The sequence below is a fragment of the Hippoglossus hippoglossus genome, chromosome 19 (assembly GCF_009819705.1).
Source record: "Hippoglossus hippoglossus isolate fHipHip1 chromosome 19, fHipHip1.pri, whole genome shotgun sequence".
Taxonomy (NCBI): Eukaryota; Metazoa; Chordata; class Actinopteri; order Pleuronectiformes; family Pleuronectidae; genus Hippoglossus; species Hippoglossus hippoglossus.
The window spans coordinates 14,407,939-14,434,902 of NC_047169.1; the positions used below are offsets into that span (position 1 = coordinate 14,407,939).

The 26,964-nt window shown below is 41.3% G+C and overlaps 1 protein-coding gene and 1 long non-coding RNA gene across 18 annotated transcripts in view; one reads left to right on the plus strand and one right to left on the minus strand.

The window, feature by feature from the left end:
* cacna1g (calcium channel, voltage-dependent, T type, alpha 1G subunit) overlaps positions 1 to 26,964 on the minus strand; it is a 240,478-nt gene that overhangs the window by 107,418 nt on the left and 106,096 nt on the right. For all 17 annotated transcript variants that reach the window (XR_004612086.1, XM_034569763.1, XM_034569764.1 and 14 more), the window contains exon 5: positions 13,781 to 13,878. Coding sequence is in view for 16 of the 17 variants with exons in the window: in XM_034569763.1 (XP_034425654.1) it covers positions 13,781 to 13,878 (98 nt within the window). In the remaining variant the exon portion in view is untranslated. The remainder of the gene's footprint in view (positions 1 to 13,780; positions 13,879 to 26,964) is intronic.
* LOC117752457 lies at positions 508 to 15,613 on the plus strand. The gene is made up of 4 exons (XR_004612087.1): positions 508 to 521; positions 3,732 to 3,835; positions 9,078 to 9,083; positions 15,603 to 15,613. It is a non-coding gene; the product is annotated as an uncharacterized LOC117752457 (long non-coding RNA).

The following is a 26,964-nucleotide window of genomic DNA, read 5'->3' on the forward strand; positions in this document are numbered from 1 at the left end:
GATACAAGTACCAATTTAAACACCTCTCAATTTACAGACATTCACGCTGCCTAGTGCAGGGCTATTACAGCACACTTACATGGACAAGTGCACTTGTCAGTAACTTGACCCATTCAAGCAAATCATACACCTGCCAGTCGATGCTATGACACTTTTAATAGTTGACAAAGAAATAATTACAATAAATGGTAATATTAGCCTACCATCCATCACAGTTTGCTGAAAGTAGCCTCTCACTGTTTTATGTTTTGTATGAGTTCAACAGCTTAATGAGGGACATTCATTTTGTCAAAATTAAATTCCATGTCAGTGGGAAGGTTTGTACGTCATTAAAATAATACAATAAATGAATGACATTATTTTCTGTCCCTCTTGTTCCAGTGCCTTGTTTCAAACCTCATTGGCATTGGCTTTTGCTGCTGCAGTTCCACTGGTCTACTACTGGGAAAATTACTCTAATCCTCTGTCATATGGTAATTCTTATTCAAACAGTTATTATTTAATTGTTGTGTGTAGCTTGGGTAAACAGCTTATCCAACATGTTTCCACTTGCAGATACTACTCTCCACTGACATACATGTTTGTAACTAGAGGTATGCCACAACAAATAATTTACTTTAGTCAACCCAGAGACAGCAACACAGGAGGACGCCACACCACATTAATAGCTAAAGCAAAACAAAATGTAGTAACAGAAACATTAACGATGGGAGTGTGGAGGCCTGACCAAAAAGAACATAAAATGAAGAAGATCTGGACCAACCACACAAAGGGTCGTCTGATCCAGAAACTCATCCTCTTGACTACCTGAGTGAAAAACTAACATCAAACAAAAACTGAAAACTGGACTGCCAGACCACCAACTCAAAAGGAAACAAACAACCAAAAAGAACCAATAGAACTTGTGCTAAGATGTCGGAGGCTGCCGCATCTCAACTGGAACAGAGAGAGCGCTCCTCCTCTCCAGCCTCCCTTAAATCCCCCTCCACGTAATCACTTATCACGTACACATGAGAGGTAGAAAATGACAGAGGAAAAGGAGGAGGAGAAAACCACAGGGGGAGAGAGTAACAATGGCACATGACCAGTTAACTAGAGATGGGCTACAGAGGTCTGGAAAACTCACTTCCATTCAACTTATCAAAGCCCAGATAAGAAATTTGAAAGAAATCGAACTTGTTTCCGATCTATCTGACGCCCTCATTTATTCAGCTTTTCTGTAAGTAAAGATAAATACGTCCATTTCCAATGATGTAACTGTCCAACATACTTCCATGTCCCCTTTAAGTTGCATTGCAATACATCCACTTGAGGACAGCATAGAGTGAAGAGTTTCTGACAACAAACAAGGCGACGGTAATATTAATGTACGCATAAAAAAGAGGCTGTTTGTCCCTGTGCACGGGCCATTGTTGAAATTTCTTCCTCGTTTCTTATGATTGTCTCGCTTTAACTATTGGCTACACTGCCCCATGGTTTACTCTGGTGCTGCTCTGTTTCGTCTGTTTCCGTATCCGTAAGCTCTCTGAAGACGTGCACAAATACAGACAAAATGGCCACAGAATACAGACTGAAGGCTCTGAATATTTCCGTATCTATCATAAATGAGCCTTAATGCTGACTCAAGTTAGCCACAAGAGATTCATATTGGACTGTTTGTAGTTACAGTGGAACAATAGTGACGTATCATTTTCATGGAGCAGGGACACACCACAGTAGCGACATATCCCGGAAAAGAGTCAGTGGGGGTGAGACATGGCAGAGGAACACCAGGGGTAATCAGCTACATAACACTATTGAAAGTGGTATACCGCTCAGATTATGTCACTAATAAAATACGATGAGCCAACACTCAATCTAAGCACCACTGCAATGAGCGCTTTGGAGCGAGGTACAGAAAAGCACAAGATACTCCAGTAGTGCACAGTGGTGGCATGTTGTTAAATGAATGTGCTACTGCAGGTGACTGTGTGTAAGTGCATACATATTAAGCAGACCATTGCGGAAGAAGAGTATACGTGGCAACATCCTCCTTGGATGAATAAAGGTTAAAACTATATAATTGGATATGACACAAGAGTCCTGAGTCAAGCGGAAGAGCAGTGATTTGTTAGCAGTGGGCGAGTGTATCAGCAGGACTCCGACAGTTTGCTCTGAATTAACAGCACAGTAAAAAGCCTGGTTTTTCACCTTTCATACAGTACATCACTGATTCTCTCTGCTCTGGACAGTGTTCCCCCAACTTTCTGAGTGACACACACACACTTCCTACCACCCACACACTCCCTCTGCAACATCTGACCATGTCCCTCTGTAGTTGCATCGCAGATTTTATATTCACACATATTTCCTTAATTTCTATCTATCTATCTATCTATCTATCTATCTATCTATCTATCTATCTATCCATCCAGCAATCCATCATCCCTCCAGCAGTAACTTAGACAGGTAGGCATCAATAATGAGGATCATTTTTTTGATCAGGGTTTTTTCTGGCTGGGCCAGCCCCTGTTGGAGCAGAACTTGTCTGCTTAGAGACGGCCTTGGCTGAACAGAGGAGTCACAGGGATACGGGGAAGGTGAAGAGAGAAACAGAGAGACAGAGAGAGGGGATGAAAAAGTAATTTGCTTTCCAAAATTGGAGATTAATTGATGCCTGTTACTGCATCGCACATGCTAATTACTGAGTGAGTCCAATGGGCACACGCCCAGGGGTCAGAGGGGCCCCAAGCCAGAGCCTGTGAAGTGACAGTTACAATGGTTTTCTTTGAAAACTCAAAGATCTCAGTCAAAAGGTAGATCACCATCATGATTTTTTTCTTCTAATCATTTGATCTTAAAGTTAGTTATTTCTGAAACACTTTTTTATCTTTGTACCATTTGTTGAAATCCTCTTCACGTCCCGAAAAGCGAGTGTCTTTGGCCCTCACAGCACCAATGATTTGGACCAAACGTGCTTTTTTCACAAAATCATACATATTTCCAAACATTATTCTAAACAGACAAATTGTGAGGATAGAACGTGTTTTGTTTGATTTTACATGAGGTATCAATTGCAATCCTCTCTGGTTTAGAGTTGTTGCCTCAAATGAAAGACATGTATTTACACGGCATGTTTATAATGCTAAGTAAAATTCTCTCCACATTCCAACACCTTTCATCTGTGCTATGCCATCTGCATGAAGAACCTCTTATATTTGCCAATAGATTGTGGTAGATTCTTTTTTTCTAATGTGGATACACAATGAGGAGACTTTCGGTGTTGGCAGATGGAAAGAAAAGCGGGAGGATTTTGCTGACTTGCTCCGACATGGAAACGAGAAGAAGACAACCAGGAGAGACGGAAGGGAGCTAAAAGGCAGGAGCGGCGCAAAGGTACTGCTGAAAGATTTAAGAATGATTGGCAGTGGGGAGCATCTACGGGATGACATGCATGTTTGGATTGTTTCTTAGCCATCATCTTTGCAAAGGGAAAGATGTGAGTAGGGAGTCCCAGGGAAAGTGACAGTGGTGAAAACAGAAACTATTGAATGGAATCCAAGACTCAGGAAAAACACTGTTTTAAAGTTATACTGTGTAAAAGCTGCCATAATATTCACTGCACACAGCGCTTGGAGTATACTGGCATAATACAATCTAAAGACGGATGGATGACATATCTCACTATCCAGCGATGGAGCCAAAATGTCCTGGATACGAAACGCTGCTGTCTTGCTTATTTGGAGCTAGAGTCTGTCATTTTTCTTTTTGTTGTTGCATCTGTTCTTTGCTTATAAGCAAGTGGCCCTTACTCCAAATCCAGTATTTGCCAGGTCTCTTACTTTAGTATTCAGAGGTTATTGGGGGATGGAACTGCGGGAGCCAGGTCCTGCCGATACACGTGCTCGACCAGTCGTGAGTCAGTCTGAGCTGTCAGTCGTAACTTTTATCCTTTTTTTATCCTTTTTTTTACAGCATCACTAAAGTGAGGATACCAGTTATACCCCTGGCTTAATTAAAAAGTGGCTTGATTGTTAGCAGGCATCTCCCATTAGCTATGTGAAACAGTGGTGGAGAAGCTGTGACCAGTTGCAGCGATGCCTGGTTGCTGTCATGGGGATGCAATGATGTTTTGAACAGAGTAAAGCGGCAAAAAGGGAACTCATTAAAACCATTTTGCACTTTAAACCGTCTTTGAGAAAATATGCATTTTGTGTGTACTCATGACTTTTTAGTTTGATCCATGTCCCATTCCCAAACATAGAGAAAGTGGGGTTTATGACCTATACTGCAGCCAGCCACCAGGTGGTGATTGAGATGCTTTGGCTTCACTTTTGGGGACCAGTCATGTCGTCCATAACTATAATCAATGATACAATCCCAGAGTGCGATAATAAGGGGGATTTTAACAAAGCTTTCTCCTATCTCTCATGATCACACTGTGAAAAATAAATGAAATGCTGTGCAACAGGGCTGTTTACAAGCGAAGGACAGGGAGTTATGTAAAAATGAAACTGTGAGTCACTACCGGTGGCAATTTGTTGCAGCTTGCCCTTCGATAGGACACCCGTTTAACAGAATTGCCTTGAACTCACAGAGAATGAGCACAGTGATACATTCTGCTGCTGTCACAGAGGTGTGGAGGCTCACACACTACGACAGCATCTCTATTCCTCCCTCTCTTTCTTTCTTTCTTTAGTCATTAATGAGCACTGCAAGCACACACACACACACACACACATAAACACAAATCCTTACCTGACCATTAAGGCAAAATGGATACATACACGACACAGAGCGCACATTAAGCAGCAGTTTCCTTCGAGGGATTGCCCTAAGAGCGTAATGTGCTGAGCTGTTAGGATGCCGCTTAGCGCTGCCTGAGTCAGTGACTGCAACTCAGATTTGTGTCTGCTGCAGGACCAGCCACCACTGACTGATTTCATACGCTGCCATTCACAGCAAAGAAGCAGCTGCACAATAACAATTAAATACTAAAAATGCCCATGCCGGTCTTCCCGCCTGTGACAGCTGCACTCATGCAGTGCACACAAACCAATCATCCCCATCATCTTTGCACATTCATCATACCAAGGAGCAGGGTCTGAATTTGACAGTCCTCTGAATCTCCCCTGAAAAAATAGCCGTCACAATCATCCCTGAATTGTAAAATCTTCACATTTTAACCCTTTTGTAAAGTTGGAGTTGAGATTTATTTTTCAATTCATTATCTTTGGTGAAAATGTGTTAAAGTTCACAAAAGAGAGCAATAATGATACTGTAAATTAGGTGTTTAGCGGTGGTGTTAGTTTCAATAATAAACTGAGAGAAACATGTTTAAAATGACTGATTCAAGTTTTCTATTACTTGCTTATACAATGTATAAGCAACAGCAACACCTAGTGAACAGTACATTAGGCAACAACAACAATAACAAACAAGGGTCAGCGGCGGGATGTCTCATTAAGTGCTGCTGTGGCTGCAGGTACTAGGCTTTTGCTGAACAGGGCCCTGTTGCACCTTATCGACCTGAACCTGTGTCCTGATGTCATTGAAGAAGTCAATGTTGATGTCCTGTGGTATTGAGGTTGCGATGCAGGGGTTGTCCTTAAAGTTGAGTTCAGAGAGGTTTAATGTGGGCAGATCTATTATTTTACCAGCAGTGTAGGTTACACATGTTAGTTTTGTTCGGTTTGTGAGAGAGAGCATGTTGAAGAAACAGTAAAGTTAGGTTGGGTGATACGTTTGTATTATGTGTTTGTGGGGAAAACTATAAAATACAAATCCATCGCAAAATCTAAATGGCTTTCTAGGGATAGGTCTGTTTAGGAAAAAAGAGATTTCACTGAGGAGTTTTTCACTCTAAATTAATGGAACAGTTGTAGTGAGACAATGATTAATGAGAATAATATTGTTGAGGTCCCCGGTAGATTTAAAAAACAAACTCATGTTTACCCAAATTACGAGCAATGCATCCTTGAGGCCGACAAACACATTCAATTCATTCTACTACATTTGCAAAGCCCTGCTTTTTTAATGCTTTCTTCCCCGCATTACTTAAATCCATTTGCCCATCGACTTGCCTTTGCTGCCAGATTGATAGTTTTCTTGCTGCATTAATTTCCTTTGAAAAACTGTTGATTCATGGAAAAGCATAGAATCACTGACAAGATTATACATGCGCATCATGTAGTGGCACAATGAGCTCCAAATGAAAATGAGCTCTGATCCATAGCGATAGCAGTGTTGAAGTAAACAGTTTTCAGTTTTCCATCAATCATGTGCTAGAAACATCAACTTGCCCACTCTCGATTAATTCTGGAATTATCTGTATCCTCACATGGAGTTTTTACTTTGGGGTTGTCAGGAAAATCTCCAGAGATTGTCCAGAGGAACTGGCTCGGACATTTGAGTTCTCACATACAGCCCCACCGGATAATTTCATGAGGAATGTCCCTCTATGTCTTGAAGCTGCTCTAGTTTACCTACTGCTGCACAATGGACAGGTCAGCCTTTTGGGAGAACACTGAATGTTATAATAATACATGAGTAAGAGACATGGCAGTCACAGAGAGATCTTGAGATGTGTGGGCGTAAAATATTTGCTGTGGCTGTCTTTTTTTAATTTCCGGGTGGTTAAATCAAGGCATCAAATAAACACAATCACCGGGGAGAGAGCCACATATGAGGTCATCATTCTGTGATGCAAGCAAACCTGAATAATTAGTTTTTCCAAAGAGATAAGAGAATCAAGCCTTTGGGCCTCTCCCCACCCAAAGAGAGTGCATTCCAAGTGATCGACATTTCATATTCAATAACAATCATCTCCTCCTCCGCCTGTGCGCCCTCTCCAACCTCACTGTGGGCGGCTACTCCATTCCAACATGGCTGGCAGGCGCGTGGCTCTGTGTGATTTGGGGAGCCATCTGTTAGGAGGCAGATCAGGTCTGCTTCCTCTGCTCTCCTGTCCAGGTCCAGCCCAACCAGCTTTGTAATCGGTGTACTGTGTACTAATGGGCTCTGTGAGTCGAGGGCCAGCGTACACCCGCGTCTCTTCTGATTTGCTCTGAGTGGATGGATAGTAACTAGCTCTGTGTCAGAGACTCCATACAGAGATGACTTGACGTCCCTGAAATGGAAATGTGCCTTTGCATAAACGAGCCGTGTCACCCGAGGATGAAGCGCACAGAGAGAGATGAAAACTGATGGAGAGAAAAGAGGACAGACAATACATCTGAACTCTGTTGATCTGCTGTTTTATTTGCCTGAGTGAGTTCACCAATTTTTCCGCTCACCAGTTCGTATGAAAGTGATCTACTTATGTGTGCTGACTTATTTATCAACCACGGATAAGTACAGCTTTGTGCTTAAATCGTTTCTTTACTTACTTCTGTTCCAATAGATCTGATTCATCAAGTCTGTTTCTAAAGAATGTGTGTTCATCACACTCACACCAATAAACCCACAAAGAAACACAGGTGCAAGCACAGATCAAGTCATTCCTAAATAATAGGCACACAAACCTTTCACTTTACAAACCCTGAGCATAACTAATAAATTGTCAACTATAAAAGCATTCATTTTCATGTAAAGAAGAGAAAAACTAGGAAATGAATAATGTTTTTATCTTGTAGAACTTTCCACCTGTTACTCTATGTCGGAGATCCAGAAGATCTGTCAATCCTGTTCAGTTGCTTCAGTACTACTGAAGCTGGACTGAATTTCAGATATTCTCCTGAAATTATCCAGAGGGGCTGTATGTGAGTACACAAATGTCCAAGTTTTTTTTAGATTGTGAGTGAAACGGCTTAACAGTCATCCAATAATGGAGCAATGTACTGCTTTGTTTTGTTATACTGAAACTGTCAAACCATGTAAAGATTAAAAAGTCCTTAAACGCCTTCATCTGGTTAAATAAACAACTAAGATGTAAAAGTTCTACCATACAAATTTGACATCTGACAAATTCACAAAGAGGTATGAAACCATTGACAGGCGACAAAATGATTCACACAGATTTATCTTGGTTTGAAAATTGCTCTTAACATTTGGGATAATGCAAAATTACACATTAGTCATTAGTTTAAAACCGATTCCAAGTGATTAAATAACAAAATGTCAAGCTTTAAGAGAACGCCACATCTTAAAACTGTTGATAATGAATTTGGACTGTGAATACAAGTAGTATTTTCTTTTTTCCGTGAGCAACAAAATGTCACTTTTCTGCCAACAGCTGCTGGGGGTGGTCTTGTCATATTGAGATTCGACTAACAAGATCCTTTGTGTTTGGCTCTAAACAGACTGACAAGACTGAAGAGCGAGAATTACTCCGTAACATTCTTTGCATAAATCCTCTGGCAAGCAGCTTCCTCCTCTGATCTTGTTTTAAACTTATTAGCTTTTAATTTTCTTCTGAACTGCTCACAAAACAAGGAGTCCCAGTATCACGCATTAGTCCTCTGGGCTCTCCCTCTTGCCCTTCCATCACAATAAAACAGCAGAAGTCAAGTGGTGATTTTTGTCCTTGCTATAAAACCCTTTCCTAACAGCTTAGAGAAGATAAGCTCTTTAATTGCAGCACTGAGGGTTAGGGAAATAATGTGTTGTAGAAGTAGGAGGGCACGAGCTGGGAGGTGGTGATGTTGTTGTGTTCTTGTCGCCTTTCGGGCTCATCAAGGCGGAAGTACAAAACAGTGTACATGAACCAGGAGCTGCTCAAACACCAACAGGATGAAACACTCTGCATTACTGACGCATGAGTGAACATAACAGCGTGAGCGTGCATGCATTGCAGACCTGTGTGCACAGAAAGTGTGTGAGGAAATATGTGTATGAATGTACATGCTGTTTCTGATAACGGCATGTGCTGAGGCAAAGAATTCTGGACTGCGTCTCATTGAGACAGAGAAGCTTCAGTGTGTGCATCTGTGTGTATCTGTGATAGTCACCTATTGCACGCTGCCTTTGGCTCGTCAATCAACACTGCCTCGCTCAAACATGATTCGCAGCATTGAATGTGTCATCAAGACCCATCGAGTCTGAGACAGAATGTTATTGTTTGTTTCTACTGTGTCTGTTGTTCACTTGTGGGCCTGCAGGGTATCGTGTCACCACTGCCCTCCACCTTGATGCAGCATATTCAGATTCTTCAATTAAGTACAGATGAATCATAGCCTCCTTTATCGCTTTGTGATCCAACAAATGAAGCGTTGGCTTAAGTTCAGCAGGGAAGATCATTTTTTTTTCATTTGTTCCTCTGTAGGTAGATCTCTGCTATTCTCCCTCCATCCCCACTGCTTCAACATGCAGACACGTCAGAACGCTCACTTCCACAGCTCCCTCACCAATGATCTTTGTGGCCACATTCCTTACCAGTCAGTGTCTGGTTGCAATTCTGTCATTCAGTCCTGCAAACCTATCATCATGCAACCCAACATCTCCTCATGACCACCATGACCAAATCAATGTTTCCACCAACCACGTGCTGGCATTACTACACCAGCAGCAGCAGTGTAGTAATGCTCCTCTATTGATATGGACATATGCTTGATAAAGATGCTTCACATTCATGGTGTCTAACAGCCAAGTCTACCATTACTGTATTTTCAAAAAATATTGATATATAAACTCCCAAACAATGTCTTCCTGTTCAATTCAAGCCCCCTGATAAGTAGGAGGAGTAAAAGCAGAACTCTGAGTCCTCTAGCTTGAAATATCTGGTTTAGGTCAATGTGTTGTGTAATGTTTTGGGCTCAGGTTGGCAATTTTATTTAATTTATTAAGAAAGAAATATATCAAAGAAAACGGCCATTGCACTGCATTATCTGGCATTTTAACTGAGTATTTAGTGATATAAAGCTTAATAAGCCATAACTCTGGGTCTGGGTTGGATCGAAAAGTGGATATTAGCGACACAAAGTATGTGCCAGACAGGTTTGGCTCCGAGTTTCACATCAACCTCATGACACAGATGTGAAACGCTAATTGATCAGTGCAGTATCTGTTAATAACGGTAGCAAACGCAGTAACTGTAGTGTTTGTATGTTATGATTCAAATTTACAGTCTCTGAAACCCAAGTCAAAACAGTATGTGTAAAGTCTGTAGAGTTATTCTTTAACGCCAGCTGGCCTTAGCATTAAGGAACTCATTCCTAGTTCTTATTAACACCAGGGGTGGATAACACATTAACGCTTGCCAGGAGGCAAGTAATGAATTGCAAATACAGACTGCAGCTGGCTGCTATGGCCACCAAAGCAGGCACTTTGGCATATGAGCAACCATCATCCTGAGGTCCCTCTCTCTTCCAAAAATAGGTTTGGCTTGAACAAAATTGTGTCTGTTAAATGTGGCACTCGAGCCTCAGGATAGAAGACAAACTTTATTTTTCTTCTCCTTGTATAACATGGCACTTTTACTGCTACAAACAAAAGGCAGAAAAATGATACATCAGCAAGTTAAAGTCGGTATTCTAGGTTTCAGCGCCTCGAGGCCTGAAAATAAAACCCATTAAAGCAGCTCCTCACTTCTATTTGCATATTGTTGCAGCTGAATCAAGGTTAATAAAGTTGCAGTCGCTGACGGTATATTGTAAATGTTGAAGTTTGCAGTTTTATTTAGAAGAAGCACTGTTTACTCTGGGAAGAGAAAATAAGTCTTGGCTTCTCGGTAATTGGGTAAATCTACATTTAGATTTCTTTCTTCTTCAGCTCTGTACTAGACACACAACTACCCATTCAAACTTGTCAAAACAACTTCACCATGTCTGTGATGAGCAGTGTTCAATAAACAAATTTCTCTTTCCTCTTCTGTCATATAGAAAAACATACTGCATTGTGGACACAGGAGTGGCCAGTCGCAGTCTTTAAATATCAAGACCCACACAGAGCAATGTCACTGGTTGTCATGTCAGCTTTGTAGCCAATGACAGGTCCGGTACAAGGTCCCCAGCCGGCCAAACTAGGATGTGAGGGTAATAGCCAATCGGGTGGCAGAGGATGGGCCGTGATGTGATGGTGACACAGTCTGGAATTTTTGGTTTCGTCGGCAGTCGGTGGATGAAGCCTGCAAAATGTATCTGTCACTTCCACTAGCAGGATGGCCTGTGATAGAGCATCAATCACTGTCAGAGGCCAGGACGTGGACACCGGGCCAGGAACAATGTGTTCGTTAATGCAACTCTAAGGGGGTGTGTGTGTGTGTGTGTGTGTGTGTGTGTGTGTGTGTGTGTGTGTGTGTGTGTGTGTGTGTATGTGAGCGAGAGAGAGAGAGAGTTTTGAGATGAGCTCCAGCCTTCTGGTCCAATACAGACTTAAGGTAAGATGTAACAGACAGAGAGAGAGGGGCGCTGGAGACGACAAGGCAGAGGGATGTAAGTACTAACAGTTTATGTATCTGCTGATCCGGGTTCAGATGTCTTACATTTTTGGCAGCAGTGGACAAATATCAACTTGAATCTCAACTGGAAAGTTTACACCACCTTGGACTGATCGTTTGAATCAACCTGCTGACCTGTACACGCACTGATAAGGCATAAGCTGTTTATTCGTATGTGCCTTGGTTGTGTTTAAATTAATATGTACCTGGTATCTGTATTGTGTTGATTTATGATTTAGATCACTACATTGACATCAACAAAAATTACTCCTGTTTTGTCAAAACTAATTTATACATATTTTGTTTCCTCCTATAGATCTTGACATCCTATCAGCATGTATCCATACTGATGAAAGCGTGATGGATTTATGTCTCTTGAGTGGACTGTGCTAGTGGCTATATTACATAGATTGGTTGCTAATTGCATCACAGTGATTGCTGGTGATGTGCCAAGTGGCTCAACCCGTTGAGTGTTCAGCTGTTTTACAACTGAGCTCTGAATGTCACCTAATCACCAGTAAACCGAGGGAAGATGAGGCCCCTCTGCAGGACAAGGCAGCTACAGGGATGAAGGGGTTGAAGAAGTCATTTTCCACCACACCAAATACAATGGGACCCCCCTCCTCACCACGTCCCTAAAATCTACCCAATGACATTTCCTCCCACGGGGCCAGAACCACACCAAATCATGCACACATTAATGGCACCATTAGTCTTGTGATTAGGCTGAGCAATGGCTGGATGTCTAATGAGCGAGTCAGTGTGTGCGTGACTCGGCTGCTGGAGTGTGTGGATGAGCGGCCTAATGAGGATCAGCAGACCCCTGTGATGGTCTTGATTGACAAGAGGTTGAGATTACGGATTAAGTTTGGGAGTGTCCTTGGTAGAAGGATGGGAGAGAAGGATGGGGTAAACACCTGCATTAACACACAAACACACACACGCTCGCACACAAGTGCTGATCATTGCTTGCTTGGCCTGCAATCTCCTCAATTGAGAAGCTAATGACATAATTATGGTCTGCATTTCACTGTAAGCATTGCAGTGGGTGGACTCAAATAAGGATGGACGCACTGAGTGGACTGTTGGGCGGGTACAAAAACTCTTGTGATTTATTTAAACATTAATGTGCACGCTGGAAATTCAAGCTGTGCTGATTACACTTTAATGGAGATTGATGTTAGAAAAGGGGAGAAGAGTATGGAACTGTTGGGGGGGGTTAGGAAAATGTGTGTGTTTGTGTGTGTATGTATTATGGATGACGGATGCATTAAGCATCTCAGGGATTTGTGTGTTTGGATCGTGATGAACCAGCGGGGTGGTCTGTGTGTGTGTGATTGTAGCTATGAACTACAGTCCTTTAATAAAAGGCGGTCATTTGGAAAATTGCATATAAATCTGAGTGTGTGGCTGGGGAAAGCCAAAACACAGAGACAGTCAGACAGCAAATGTGGATCAGCTTGTTCCTGACCTACATTCCACAACTGTGTGGGAATTCAGTCCACCAGCATGATCACAAATTATAGCAAGTTACTATGACAGAGGAATGGAAGTCACCTAAATTTAGAATAGGTAAAGCTTTGCAGCTGATATCTTCTGCTACTCAGCCTGAGTAAACGTGATAAGCTCGTCAATACTTGGTCATTGTGATAAGGTAATATGATTTTTTAAGCAAAGATTATTGTACAGTGACTTGTTTTACTTTCAGCCTGTGCCTATTTGGGCTCTTTCTCTTTATGGGGTTCAATGCCTGCGTTATCTATCCATCCATCCATCCATCAATTCATCATCTTCCGCTTAACCAGGCTCATGTTGCGGAGGTGGCCGGCCAAGTAGGGTATCCCAGATGTCCCTATCCCCTGCTTCCAGCCCCCTCCGGATGACTCACCCTATCTCGAAGACTGAGCGCAGCAACCCATTGCAGAAAACTCATTTCGGCCTGGCTTGTTTTTGCGAACTCGTTCTTTCGAATACACATGTACAGATTATTTTTGGACCAGCACATTAGAGCAGTCAAAAAATATGATAAAACCAGCAAACAATGTAAAAGAGGTGGTCATATTCTGTCTAGCTTAGAACATGATGTCCTTCAAAGCTGTGGACAACGTGGGCTTTAAGCCTCTGATGAAAACTTAAGATGCAGGGTATGATCTGCAATGTATTACATAATTGATGCAAAGTACACATTCAGATTTTTTTAAATCACAGTGCGATTTTTTGGAAGATAGCACACCACTAATTCCAATGGTTTATATCTATGGCCAACCTAAAAGTTAAACACAGTCTGGCTTTAGTTTCAGATCAAAAGACGTGTGTTTGGCTCCAGAGGAAGCCAAAAGTGTTGTGATATTAGAGGACAATGTGTTCCCAGATCCTGAGGCTGGTTAGAGAGCTGCAGCAAGAAGGGGCCAGTACGTCTGCACTCACTTGGCACTCGGTTGATGGCTCTCAGTGGTCTCAGCACACGAACCGTCCTCACTGCTGAAAAACTGACGCTCTGCAAGTTGAGGGAGTACTCCAACATCCTGGAGAGAGAGAGAGAGAGAGAAGGAAAACATGTGTAAACACAACTCATTCGATTCTTTCATTATGCACACAGCGCACACAGCAGAACCTGCTTAATCATCTGGGATTAGAAACACAAAGGCAATATCATGTACCTAATTATATATCATATGTATTACATGCTCTGACTCCCTTTCTGGGTAAGTGGTAATTAATCCTCTGAAGTCCCGGATTTACATTCTTTGTGTTCTGACAAACAGTATGCTTTCATTCCAAAGCTAACTGAACTACAGGTCCAGAGAGTTGGAGAAACGACACACACACACACACAGACAGACACACACACAACCACAGACACAGACACAGACACAGACACACACTGTACCTCTACCTTAGTGAGGACACTCATTGGCATCATGCATTCCATCGCCCCCCCCCCCCCCCCCCCCCCCCCCCCCCCCCCCCCCCCCCCCCCCCCGTAACCTTAGCCATGACCAATTCATGGCTCACCGTTACCTGACCGCAATTCACATCTTATCCATAACCTTAAACAGGACCTCAGAAAGGATTTTGCCTCATTTGGGCCAAGCTCAGGTTCCCATGAGGTCTACTAGTCCTATGGAGGTAATAGAAATGAGTACACACACACCCACAAACACACACACAGAAGGATCTGCATGTGCTTGTATGCAGAGCACATGCAGATCCTTCTGTGTGTGTGTGTGTGTCTGTTTGGCAAACATGCCTAATATTCACATGTGCCCTTCCTTCACCACCCTTCAAAGAAGCAAACGGCTTATGTGCCTCCACTTTTAAACGTCAAGAGCGGGCGAATCACTCTTCACCGAGAGGAGGACTGGCTTCCACAGTACATAAAAGAGAAGCATCGGAGCAGTGTGCCTCGTAACCTTGAGACGGCAAAGTCTTAACAGGCTCTCCAGCAGCTCTTTGGAGACTCTCTCAGGCTGTGATGGGAGGTTAGAAGGACAGCGCTTAGAGAGCGAGACTGTGGAATGCTTGAAAAAAAAACGTTTCTCTTGTTTCTTGATCAGTGTTTATCATCATCTCCTCTCACACTGGCTCTCTCTCCTTTGTGTGTGTGTGCGCGTTTGTGTGTGTGGAGCAGATGCTGAGCACATGTGCAGGGGCGTGCAGATGAAGGAATTCCCTCCTCGCACCGACTCCAAGTGTGTCTGTCTGACAAATTCGCAACACATGTTTGACAGTGTATGTGTGTTTGTGTGTGGACCAGCCTATTGGTCACCTTAAGTGCAAGAAACTCCTTTAAGGAATGTACAAACGTGCGAGTGGTTCCCTTTAAAACTTAAGGGTGTCCCAATACAGTATGAACACTTTCAGGTTTACTACACCAAAGCTGTACTGAAACAGGCAAACACATTCTATCTCTTACACACACAGATACACAGATACACACACACACACACACACACAGAAAGTGCTGACAAATGGCCTGCAGGCCAGAGCGAGAGGGTAAATGGGTAAACAGTTAACAGAACAGCACAGAGATGCCGCCTCATCACCAGTAGAGAGAGCTAACAGTAACATCCAATCCCAAGGAGCTGTGCAAAGGCTATCATGGACATTCAGGTCAAAATGAATGAAAACAAATAACTTATATCAACTAATTACTCCAGTAAACGTGCTAAGTCCCAACAAGAGTATGAAAGGAAGTAAATAAAGGTCAATTTCCAAGGAAGAGAAAACCAAACAGTTGCATTAACAGGGAAGGTTTTGAGGATTACTAAAGCTAATCTCTAAAGCTCAGGATATCTCTCTTACAGCTATTGCAGTCAGTCTTTGGCAATGATAAATGACTTTTAATTCACTATTGCTTCAGTTCAAGCAACCACAGAAAGAAGAAATCATTTACCAATCAATGATAATTAATGGTTATTTCAAAGATTTATAGCAACATTTATTAGGTGATTCATTAATAATTCAAGCACAGAAAAATCAATCTTATTAATTAACTAATTTGAAAACCATTAAATCTTTTCAGTTCCAAGCTATCCCATGATTCCAGTGTCTTGGCACTAGAGATCTGCAGCTTTTATCTGTTATGTATGTTATTGTAAAGGAAATACTTTCAGCTTTTAGACTGCTGATCAGACAAAACAAGATTCCTAAAGATTTGCGCTTGAGCCTCAGGAAGTACTCACGAACCATTTTCTACCCTTTTGAATGGGGGACGTCAGAAACATGAACATGAAAATGCGACCAGCCACTCTTACAGGATAAGCGGTATAGATTAATGGATGGAATGGACATTTGTATAGCACAATCAATCAAGATACAAGGTGTTAAAATGTGAGTTTTAGCAGGTTGGCACATTGTGTTACAATAATATGAAGTCAGACTAGCTGTTTACATCTGTTTCAATTTTCTTGTGCCATGCCAAGCTAAACTATCTCTATAGTCTTATATTCACCATATAAATGTGAGCCATCTCTCTGCAAGAACCTGAAGAAGTGCATTTCACAAAACGTTGAACTGCTGTGTTATCTGCTTATAGCACGTGCTACTGCTAACAACTTCTATGATGTCACTGCTGATTAGTTAGAACAACATGAGAAACCTTTGAAAAATATCAGCAGAAGATAAAGGCTACAATAAATGTCAGTTTCAGTGCTGAGCAGTAGAGTCTCTATGGGGAATTTATGGTAACTTTGTTTGGATTCCAATGGGAAATCACATGTTTGAGTGCCCCAAACACGCTATAGCTCCCCAGAGTAATACAATACAAATATTAGGGTAATTGTTCATCGGACAGAGTCGCATAAACAATCTCAAAAGCGGATGATGAATGATGTCTGTTGAAAAATAGTCCATGCAAAAACACTTGCTGCCCCTGATGAGAGCCAGATGAAGTTCGGTGCGCTGAGTGAAAACTGACCCATCTCGCCTCATCTGGAATGAAGAAACAGCCGAGGAGAAATGGAGTGTATCAAACAAACGCTGGAAACGACAGGAAGTCGTGCGCTGTTTTCGTCAGAGTCCGTGCCAGTGCTGATGATGCTGATACGGGTAAGGGCAGTGGGAGGAGGACGGAGAAATGAGAAGCAGAAGAGGACTGGGGGAGGCCCAACCTTAGGGAGAGTTTGCGTGAGGAGAATTCCCAAACTAAAGCACTCAAAGCAGATCTACACATGGGGACAGAGTCCAGGATGAAAAACACTTTTTACATCTTGTCATACACACTCAGATGTGATACACGTGAACATCCTGATATGGAAAGATCCTTACAAGGACAAACCCGCAAAAGAATGTAATAATATTCATTTAAGTCAAGCAATAAAAAGCACTCAGAAATATACAGCTTACACAAAACCACACACACAAGCGCAAACACACACATTCTTCTGGGCATGTAGACGGCTTGTTTCTTAGCTCGTCCTCTGTTATCTCAGAGGGTGAATGTGTGGGTTCACGCCAAGCAGCCAAGGACATGATGAATGGTATACATTCACAATTCCAGCCAAACTACCCTCCAAAACAAAGGCAACTGTAGCTTGGAACACCTTGAGCACACACACACACACACACACACACACACACACACACACACACACACACACACACACACACACACACACACACACACACACACACACACACACACACACACACACACACACACACACACACACACACACACACACGACATAATGCCAAAAAGTAAAACTACATCTCAGTAATGTAGGACAGTGTCCAACACTTGACCCTGTCCAGCCCACGTCTAATGCTAACCTTTGCCTTTCTGCTTGTATCTATCTGTGTGTCCATCTTGTGTCCCTCTTAGTCACTCCACCCATCCGTCTTCCTGCAGCCACTGCACAGTTATAATGTTGACTGTGGCTGCCAGTTCCATATCTGACAACAGGATAAGGAGCAAGCGATAAGCGCTAAATCTTGCTAAAAACAATGGTTAGAGAGCATTTAAAGGAATCTCACTGGTGTATATTCTGTCATCATTTCCCTGGCTGGGTCTTGCATTTGACTATTTTCATGCAAATCATGATGGATGGACTGAGGAAAGCAGAATGGATACGACAAATTCTGTCTCGATCTGAGGCCGGGGTGTTTGTTTTATCAGTGGCTGAATTAAATAACGCAGGCAATATATTTGCTGAATAACTGATAAGATGAGCATTGAGCTTGGCTGCACAGTACACTGACAAATGGCTTTGGGACTCTCAAATCAATGTCTTAAAAATATACTTTTTTCCATTACATTTTTTTTTTCGAAAGCTGCATTTGTTCTTTGGTATTTATATTATTGGTAAATGTGTGCAATGAGAAATGTTTCATGGTGATAAATCCACCTTAGTCTGTGTCCTTCAACTATTCAAAGACTTGCAGTTCATTTTAGTTTGGTTTTCTGTCCTGCAACTCCATCCATTATCTATACAGCTTATCCTCTGGAGGGTTGTGGAGGGGGGGCTGGAGTCAACCCAGTTGACACAGGCCGCCAACCCTGGACAGGTCCACATTAAACATTTGCACAGACAAAACAATTACACTCTGGCGTCAAAGCATTTATTCGTGACCTATTGAGTTTTATGCTTAAATAGTACTTTCTACCACGAAATACTCAATCAGTATTAGGTTATGCATTATTATCATGTCAGAGCTGAATTCAGTTTTATTCTAACACCACCTGATTGTTCCACAGTCGACAGGCCACTTGATCCCACTGTCTTCACCAAATTAGGTAATGACTTAGTGATTGTTGCTAAATCATATTCTGTCCTATCATTCTATTGATCTCCACATCAGTGATGGACAAACTGTGGGGGGAGGGGGGGTTCACACCCGGATGTGAAACCCCACTTTATAAGATTATTTGCTATTATCTACATGGACAAAAGTCTGATAATATTCATTTCAGTGCATGTGGTATCATTACTGAGACGTGGAGCGAGGGGACAGATCACAGAGGAGACAGATGGAGTGTTTTCATGCTGAATCAGATTGAAACCCTTTCATCAGCAACACGTCCTGTCATCCACCCACTCTGCTGCTTATCTGACCCAAATGTTAACCAACTTGTTCTTCACAGTCATGCTTGATTATTGAATATCTGTCTTTCTCCTGCAACAGTCAGATACTGTGAGGGAATTCTCATTTTCCCTGCGCCAGAAACACAAACATGTCATACGTCTTATAAACAAAACTGCACTCAGATAAGCCCACAAACACTCGACCAAACAAGACATCTTACTACAACATGCCATTGTTGCATCCTCTTTCTCTGTCTGTCTATTGGGCAATGAGGTACAGTTTACTTTAAAAAAAAGACTAATAAAAGCAGTTGATATTTAATAACTGTAGTAAAAATCTATGCTTACTATCATTACCTCCAGGAAGTAATTATTCTGAAGCTGTGGCAAGTTATGTCTACAAAAATCCTTGCAAAAGTTGACAGCCGCTGTGTCTTCCCTGCATATGATTTATTCTTTTCAAACCAATTGTTAAAAGGTCAAACAAAATCAAACTCAACAAACCAGTTTTCTTGTGAATTTGATTCTGCCTGAGGGACTTTCTTTTTCAGTCCTCAACAAATTTACAAGCATGTTTTATTTGAAAGCTGCAGAGCTTGGTATCCCGCTGATACCTTGGCCACTTGCAATCAATCATAATGGGCTTTAAAGGGGAACTTCACTGATTTTACACATCAGAGTCTGTTTGCGAGGATCGGGGGGCACTACTGCAAGTGTGAGAAAAGCTGTTGATAAAAATAAAAAACTAGTTGATGTCAGCTGAATCAGCGTCAGCGAGAGTACAAACACTGTAAAAAACTACACATGGCCATTAGGATTGTCTTGATTCACGCATTGTGACTTCGTTTCTAGAGAATCAACAATCCCTGCAGTTGTAGCACATCCTTTGCTTGGTCAGTAAAATTTAAATGATTGACGGAGCTTGTTTTTACCATGGAAAAGTTTACCACAACGAAAATCATGTGGAATATGATTGCGTCATTCAGTGACATTACACCAGGTTACTATACACTATACAGGTATAAAACACTATATACACACTACAAGATACAAACTACAACATATTGTAACACTATATTAACAAAAAGGTAGAAATCCAGAAGAAGCGAGCTTGAAGTCTTTGGAAAGGGATCATTCGCAATGATTTATGGGATGGGCAGTTCCTTCACTCTTAAATTAATTGTGTACACAGCATTTTCCAATATTTATTTTTGCTCCGTATCAAATGTTTTATAGTCATGAATCATCTTGAAACCGGCCAGCTTGGTTCCAGTCTTAAAACTCTTTTAATAGGGATTTTCTGAAACATCAATGGAGTAAAATGAACCTCAGAAGCCTTTCTTAAAGTGGTCACTGTTATGTTCCAGTGCCACTTGAACTGGGTTCTACAGTAACTGGCAGTAGTTTGTTCTGGGTTGTGTCTTCTGGCTAACACAAAGGCTGTTCTGTCTTTAAAATGTGTCCTTAAGGTGCCGATATATATTCCATCAGAAGTGCTTGTTTGACGGTCATATAGCCTCCACCCATTCCTTCCCAATGTCGGAGTTTGGAGGTAGGGGCCAGGTGCATGTAGGTGAGAAAGTAAGCAGGGCTTAAGCTCTTTTATCTCTCTTCCCAGCATCTCTTCCCCCCCCCCCCCCCCTCGCTCACTCCCATGAGACCCCACTACCTCCACCACCACCAACCACCCCTGACTAATAATCCATGGCTGATCTGCTCACCCACTTGCAGCACAGAGATAATCCAGCTAATGGAAAAGAGCCCAGGTGGATAAGGACAGCCAGGACAAGCACAGCTCTGGTGCCGTTAACTGTGAACTCACAGAGAGCTGGGAGCGGACAGTTTGTTTAATGGCCATCATTGTTCATGGATGCTGTATCCTGTCTGTGTCCCCTCTGTCTGGACGGCAACAACAAAATCTAACTCTCTCTTTTGCTGACCCTGCTTTTAAATTAAAGGAATCGTTGGTCATTCAAATAAACTGCCTGTTTTCTGTCCAAAAAGTAATAACAAAAATAACCTATACAGAACAGAGATGTGAGTAAATGTGTGTAATGTAAAAGTGGTTTGAGTGGGAGATACGTATCACATTGCCTGACTGGCGTTTGCCAAGAAATCATTCGAGCACAGATACAACTCCACTTAAAGCCCAAAATAGTAAACTTAAATTTGATGTTTATGTGTGGGTTATGTTGTGTCTTTATGCTTTGCTTACGCCAACTAACGTATGGGATGCGTTAAAGCTTGACTGTTGGCATGCCCAACGCTTGGTGCTGGCAAAATCGACATAACGACGTCAATCGGTTTCATGCTCAGGACAAACATAACCGGCTTTCGTGCTAACATGCAATGCTAGCTGTCAATTCAACGCTAAAGAGACGTAAACGGAGTTAAATCCACAACTTGATCTCCAGCTCATTTTGACGGTTGATGTGATGTAGGAGTTATATTTGCATCAACGTGATTTGATTGGCTAGCACATACCCTTGAGATTAAACACAATTTGATTGGCTGGTGCCTGCGCTGCCGCTTCAAAAGCAAACTCGTTCAAACTGAATGAGCGGTGTTATCGTTATCGCGAGTGCTGTATTAGCTAATGATGTGTTAACTCCAGCAGTATGTTGCAATAAAGATTGTTTCAATAACTGCTTGGCTATAACTTAATTTCACTGTTAACTGTCAACTTTGGCTACATTCACAATAGTACATTTTAGTTTTGAAATGTATCACTGGTGCCATGTTTACACCTATGAATGTAGATTACTTCTAATAGAGTTATAATGCTCATATGTACAGATATGGTCTTTTTTTTTTATCTGTTTAAAAACTGAAACATATTAGTATCCTTGGTTTGGTTACACCACCTGAATAAACTTTAACCTCAAGCCCTTCTAACACTTTGTCTCTCTCTCTCCCATCCTCTTCAAATCTTTACTAACATCGCTTCTTCTCCTCCATCCTCACACTTTTTTCCTTCAGTTGTCCCCTAAACTGGGCTGGATCTTCTCCAAACACTCATCAATAAATCTAGAAAAGAGATGACGCTCAGGATTAGGTTCAGGCTCCTCTCTCACTTTCTTCAGTGACACTCAATCCAATCAAATGTGCTGAATATTTAAAGCCTGTTTAAAGTTCTAAGCTTGTATTTAAAAAAATCAATGCATCACGGTAATGATGATACATTGATACATTCATGTAATTGCCTTGCATGCCTGGGATCATGGTCAGGATAATGGATACACTATATAGTTTATGCCTTGTTTGAGACTGTTCTAATATTCAAGATTTATGACCACACTTCCTGCAAATGTTTCCTTTCTTTAAGACCGTTTAAAAGGACAAATATATTGGAAGACCCTGGTAGCAGTGTAGCCTCATCTACACTACTATAATTAAGTAGAACGTACAAATGCCATTGAACATCCATTCACAGATTGAAGAAAGAAAGAGAACACAATCAGGAAAACTGGCAAATAACCTAAACAATACATTAAATATCTGACCTTTATCTGCCATCTCTGTATATACTGTGTATGCCAGGTCTGAAGTACGTGAGGTGCCTGAGGTGTCTGCATATATTGACTTCCCTTGAAGCACTTATTATAAAAATATATATTGTCAGTCATGACAGTCGTAGGTCTCCTGGGGATGAATCCTTCTGATGAGCTTTGACAATCTTGTCACTTTTCATCAGATCCTCTTAAACTTTACTTTTACTTAAACAGTATTTTGGTAAATAACCAAATACGTCAGCCTTAGCTCCACGTTGTGTTTAGTGCATCCCCATGCTATCAAAGATTAGCAGGCTAACAAACTAAACTTAACTAAACTGTAATTTCGAACAAGGTATGCGTACACCTTACAACATGCTGGTGTTAGCATTTGTTTAAATCACCATTAAACCTAGGTGCAGCCTCATAGAGATGCTAGTATGGCCGCAGACTCAGATCTATTACTTTTCTTTGAATTCCTTGTAAAATTATTGAATAATTGTATGTCTTCTGGCCTCTAAAGATTCTTCAAATAAAAAAAGGGCAGTGTAGCCAATAGTTCAGGCAAACGACCATAAGACATGAGGATTTCAACAATGGTGAAACGTTTTGATAAATGACTTAAAGGGTTGGCAAAAAAAACTACAGGGGCAACCATGCCAACGTAAAGGAAGCAGGGAAGTGTGGGCAGTGATGGTTAAATTGTTTGGAACGGATATATCTCTTCATATGTAAAGGCAACATAAATGAGCCATAAGACAACATGTCTAAAAGGCTAACAGATGCAAAAAGCTTTCATTTCTTAAACCACTGATTAATTCTACTGTTAGACGTATAATAAGGGATACAGTGTACAGTGGGTAGTGAATGAAGGCCTGTATTATGGCATGACTGCATGTATTGAATGACTGCCACTGTATAATTTCAGCAATTATAACCGCTCGTCATGATATATAAGAATTCATCACAAAATTCTGAACAAATATTTACATAGGATATTGTTTCTTGGATAAACTGATTTTTAGACTCAGAGCTGGTTTATTGATAACCTACTTTAAATGACCTATTTCAACATGTTTCATGGACTCAAAGCAAAACTGGCCGATACAAACAAAATGAGTATTTTCATCTGTGGTGTCTGTCCTCAAATATCAGACCAGATTAAATATTGAGGGAGTCCAATGAAGCAATCGACCCAACAGTCTCTGGTTCTCTTCCTCTGTCTTTGTCTGCCTTTTTCTGTCAATCCGTCACCCTTCCTCCTACTCCGTACTCACTCCTTCTTTTTCCTCCTCAATTATTCTTTCTGTCTCTCGTCAGGAGGAATCCAGCCACAAAGAGAGAGCAGAGGCGGATCGATGTATGAGGGATAGGATCCCCTGTCTGCTACAGCAAGCCAGCACAGTTTGCTGTTTAGACTCCCTCAGCTATTGACTGGGGCTCCACTGCACCGATCAATAAATAAATACATAAATAAATGAAAACACTCTCTTAACAAGTCAGTCAATCTAGACCTGAGTCTTAAAATGTAATTGAGTTTACTTACCCCAGGGTACAGGCAGCTATTTTTCCCTGATATGACCAAAATAATCAGATTTATTACGCCTTTTAATTTGAAAATCTCCATGCCAAAATGAATACATTGGAAATACAATTTTAGTAAGTCTGTTCACTGTCAAGATTGCATAAAAAGGTCAAAAGTACACACTGCTTTATTTTATTGATTCTTCTTGAACCACTGATCTATTCCATTGTATGTATAGTGCTCTATGGTATCGATATAACATGGATGTTTTAACACGAGTCATCAGTCATCAAGTAGCCTGACTAAGGATACATTCATACTAACACGTTTTTTTGGAAAACAGTGTTTTCAAACTAAAATGATCTCTGTCCACACGTGTTTTAACTCCGTATCAGTTGTAATCCCTACTAACTGACCTAGAAATGAATATCACATGAACACTCTCGTATACAGGGCATGCGTGTGGGGGTGTAACAGTAAGGCGTAAGCTGGCAGTTGAAGTGGCAGTTGTATCATTGTAAAATGCAAAAATTGAACTGCACAGCAGCTGTTAGCAAGACAGAAGGGTAATTAGGCTAATGCCGGTTGATAAGAGCTATGATAAGAGCCTGATGAATCAGCAAAGGCTACTGCATTACTGAAAAGACCCAATCAGCAAGCAGTTGTGTCTACCTCAAGGTTTCCAAACATCTCTGTTACTGTAACATTTCCAAACTTCTCCGTTTTAGCAGCTCTCAAACTCCAAGCCAGGCGATTCCACAGTAGAGTCAGTGTGTGTCATCAGCTTTTTCACCTCTCACACACATGCAGCTAAAGACTAACAAATGTGAGTCGATAGATGAGAAAGAACTAAAAAAATCATGGGGTGAACCACATCAGGCACATCAGAAAATCAGGCAAATGGGTCTTGCCTGTGAGGGCATTTCAGATGATGCAATTGCGAAATGATTTGAGAGTTAAACACTATTGTGAAATGATAAATTTAATTTATCAAGTGGGAGTTTCAGCTTTCCCCAGAAAACGTTCTTATCTACTGATTTTCTCTTTATCATGCGAGTCTAGCAAAGCATCCCTCCTTCCTCCTCCCACCATTCATTTGGCAGAAAAATCCCTACTTGCACATTTCACTAGTCTATCTCTTTCTCCACACTCCACCTGTTTCGTACAGGCATCCCTCCATCATGTCTTTCTGTCTGGCTCCTGACAGAGAGGTGATTAGGATGGGAGACCTGCTGAAAAAGCAGCTTAGCTGTAATTATCGTCTTGGAAGGAAACAAACTGTTCATCAGAGCCTTCCTCCGCACACTTAACCACTGTTGCCAGGATGTATCAAATGCTCGACAACCAGCCGTTACCAAGGTTACCATTGTCTACGTGTGGCTGGGGGCTCTCTGTACAGATGAGTTTTTTTGTTCTTTTTAATTTGTTCAAAAATGGCAACATGGTGTAACCCATGACACATAGACTTTATTTCCTGTGCCATGTTTTCTGTCACGCTCCATATTGTTCATGCACTGATACACACACACTCCGCCTTTTCCATAAATTAATTTTGCGACATTTCTACAGAGTGGAGAGTGACAGGGGAAATATGGTGAGGGGAAAGTAAGGAGGATGTAATAATAGTCCCTGGCTTACTCCATCTGAAGATATCACAGTTGCATGGTACACACACTGCTGGTCGTAAAAAACAGCTACAACGGTACAGAACTTTCCATTAATGTTACACTCTGAAGTCAAGCATGTAATATCGATATTGCTTTATTCCATATATCTTCACCTGGGGTCGGAACCCTCTGACACACGTGCAAGACATTTTCAGTTGCACATGACAAAGCGGATATTGCACTACACAATGACAAATGTGATCACCTTTCTAGATATGAAATTAGTGTGGTCCCGTAAGTATGACTTCCAAAATCAGGTTGGTGATAAAAAAGGAGGCTGGATTAATGGTGAAAATAATAGTTTAACCAAATCATAAATGATGTATATAGGGATGTAGGATTCATCAATTTGCATGAGCGCTCTCGCATTAAAGTTAATGATACAATTACCTCCATTAAAAAGGTGTACACTAGATACAATTTGAGCAGAACTCAGCATCAGTTGTAATGTCTTTTCATTAGTAAAAGTATTTATGTGTACATATTAATACATGTGAAATGCATTTTTCACTATTCTCAGACATTTAAAACAAATTATAAATCATAATATGTTGGCAGATGAATCCATAATTAAAGCAACCATTACTTGCATTCTATGAAACATACTGCAACCAACTACTGTCAGAATTAACTAATTTCTTAGATACAAACTAAAAAAGCTGCATGTAAGGCCTGATTCACATGCACAGTATGTCCTCTTCTGCACTGTTGCAATTACCCAGTTTCCCCCCACAGATATATAATAGTTTCATCTGTATGCAGCTACATACAATGTCTCTTACATTTTAACATCCTCTAATTAGACTTCTCCTAATTCAATAGATTAAGGCCTGAATACCAGACATTAAGGTATTTCCCCTCTAGTCCCTTCTGGTGGAAGGAGCTTTTACTGTGTATGATTCAGAGAGAAGAACAGAGAAGGGAAGTAAAGGAATGAAATGAATGACAGCTCAGGGTTTCCCCCACAGAGAAGACCAAGGCGGCAGCCTCTATAGAAAACAGGTGCTGCTAACAGTAAACCCATATGATATGCTTCACAGGTGTATGACCGCAAAAGAAGTAGGTGAAGTGTAACATCTCTGCTGCTGAAGGACACACACACACACACACATGCAGAAGGAAATGTGTCCTCTTCCCACTGATGGACAACAGAAGCTGTGGCAGAAGGACGGCATTAAAAACCAGCAGGGGATGTAGTGTGATGAAAATGTCAGATCAAAACCAGCAGGCTATGTTCTGTAACATGTTTAATCAAATTACTGTGTGTGTTTGCGTGTGTGTTTGTGTTTATTGATTTATATGTGCAGAACAAGTTCAAATTAAAAAAGACAAACTCCAAATTTGCATTAATTCATCTTAAAATCTGATCTTGCTCTCTCACACTGTTCTGACAGATTTGTAG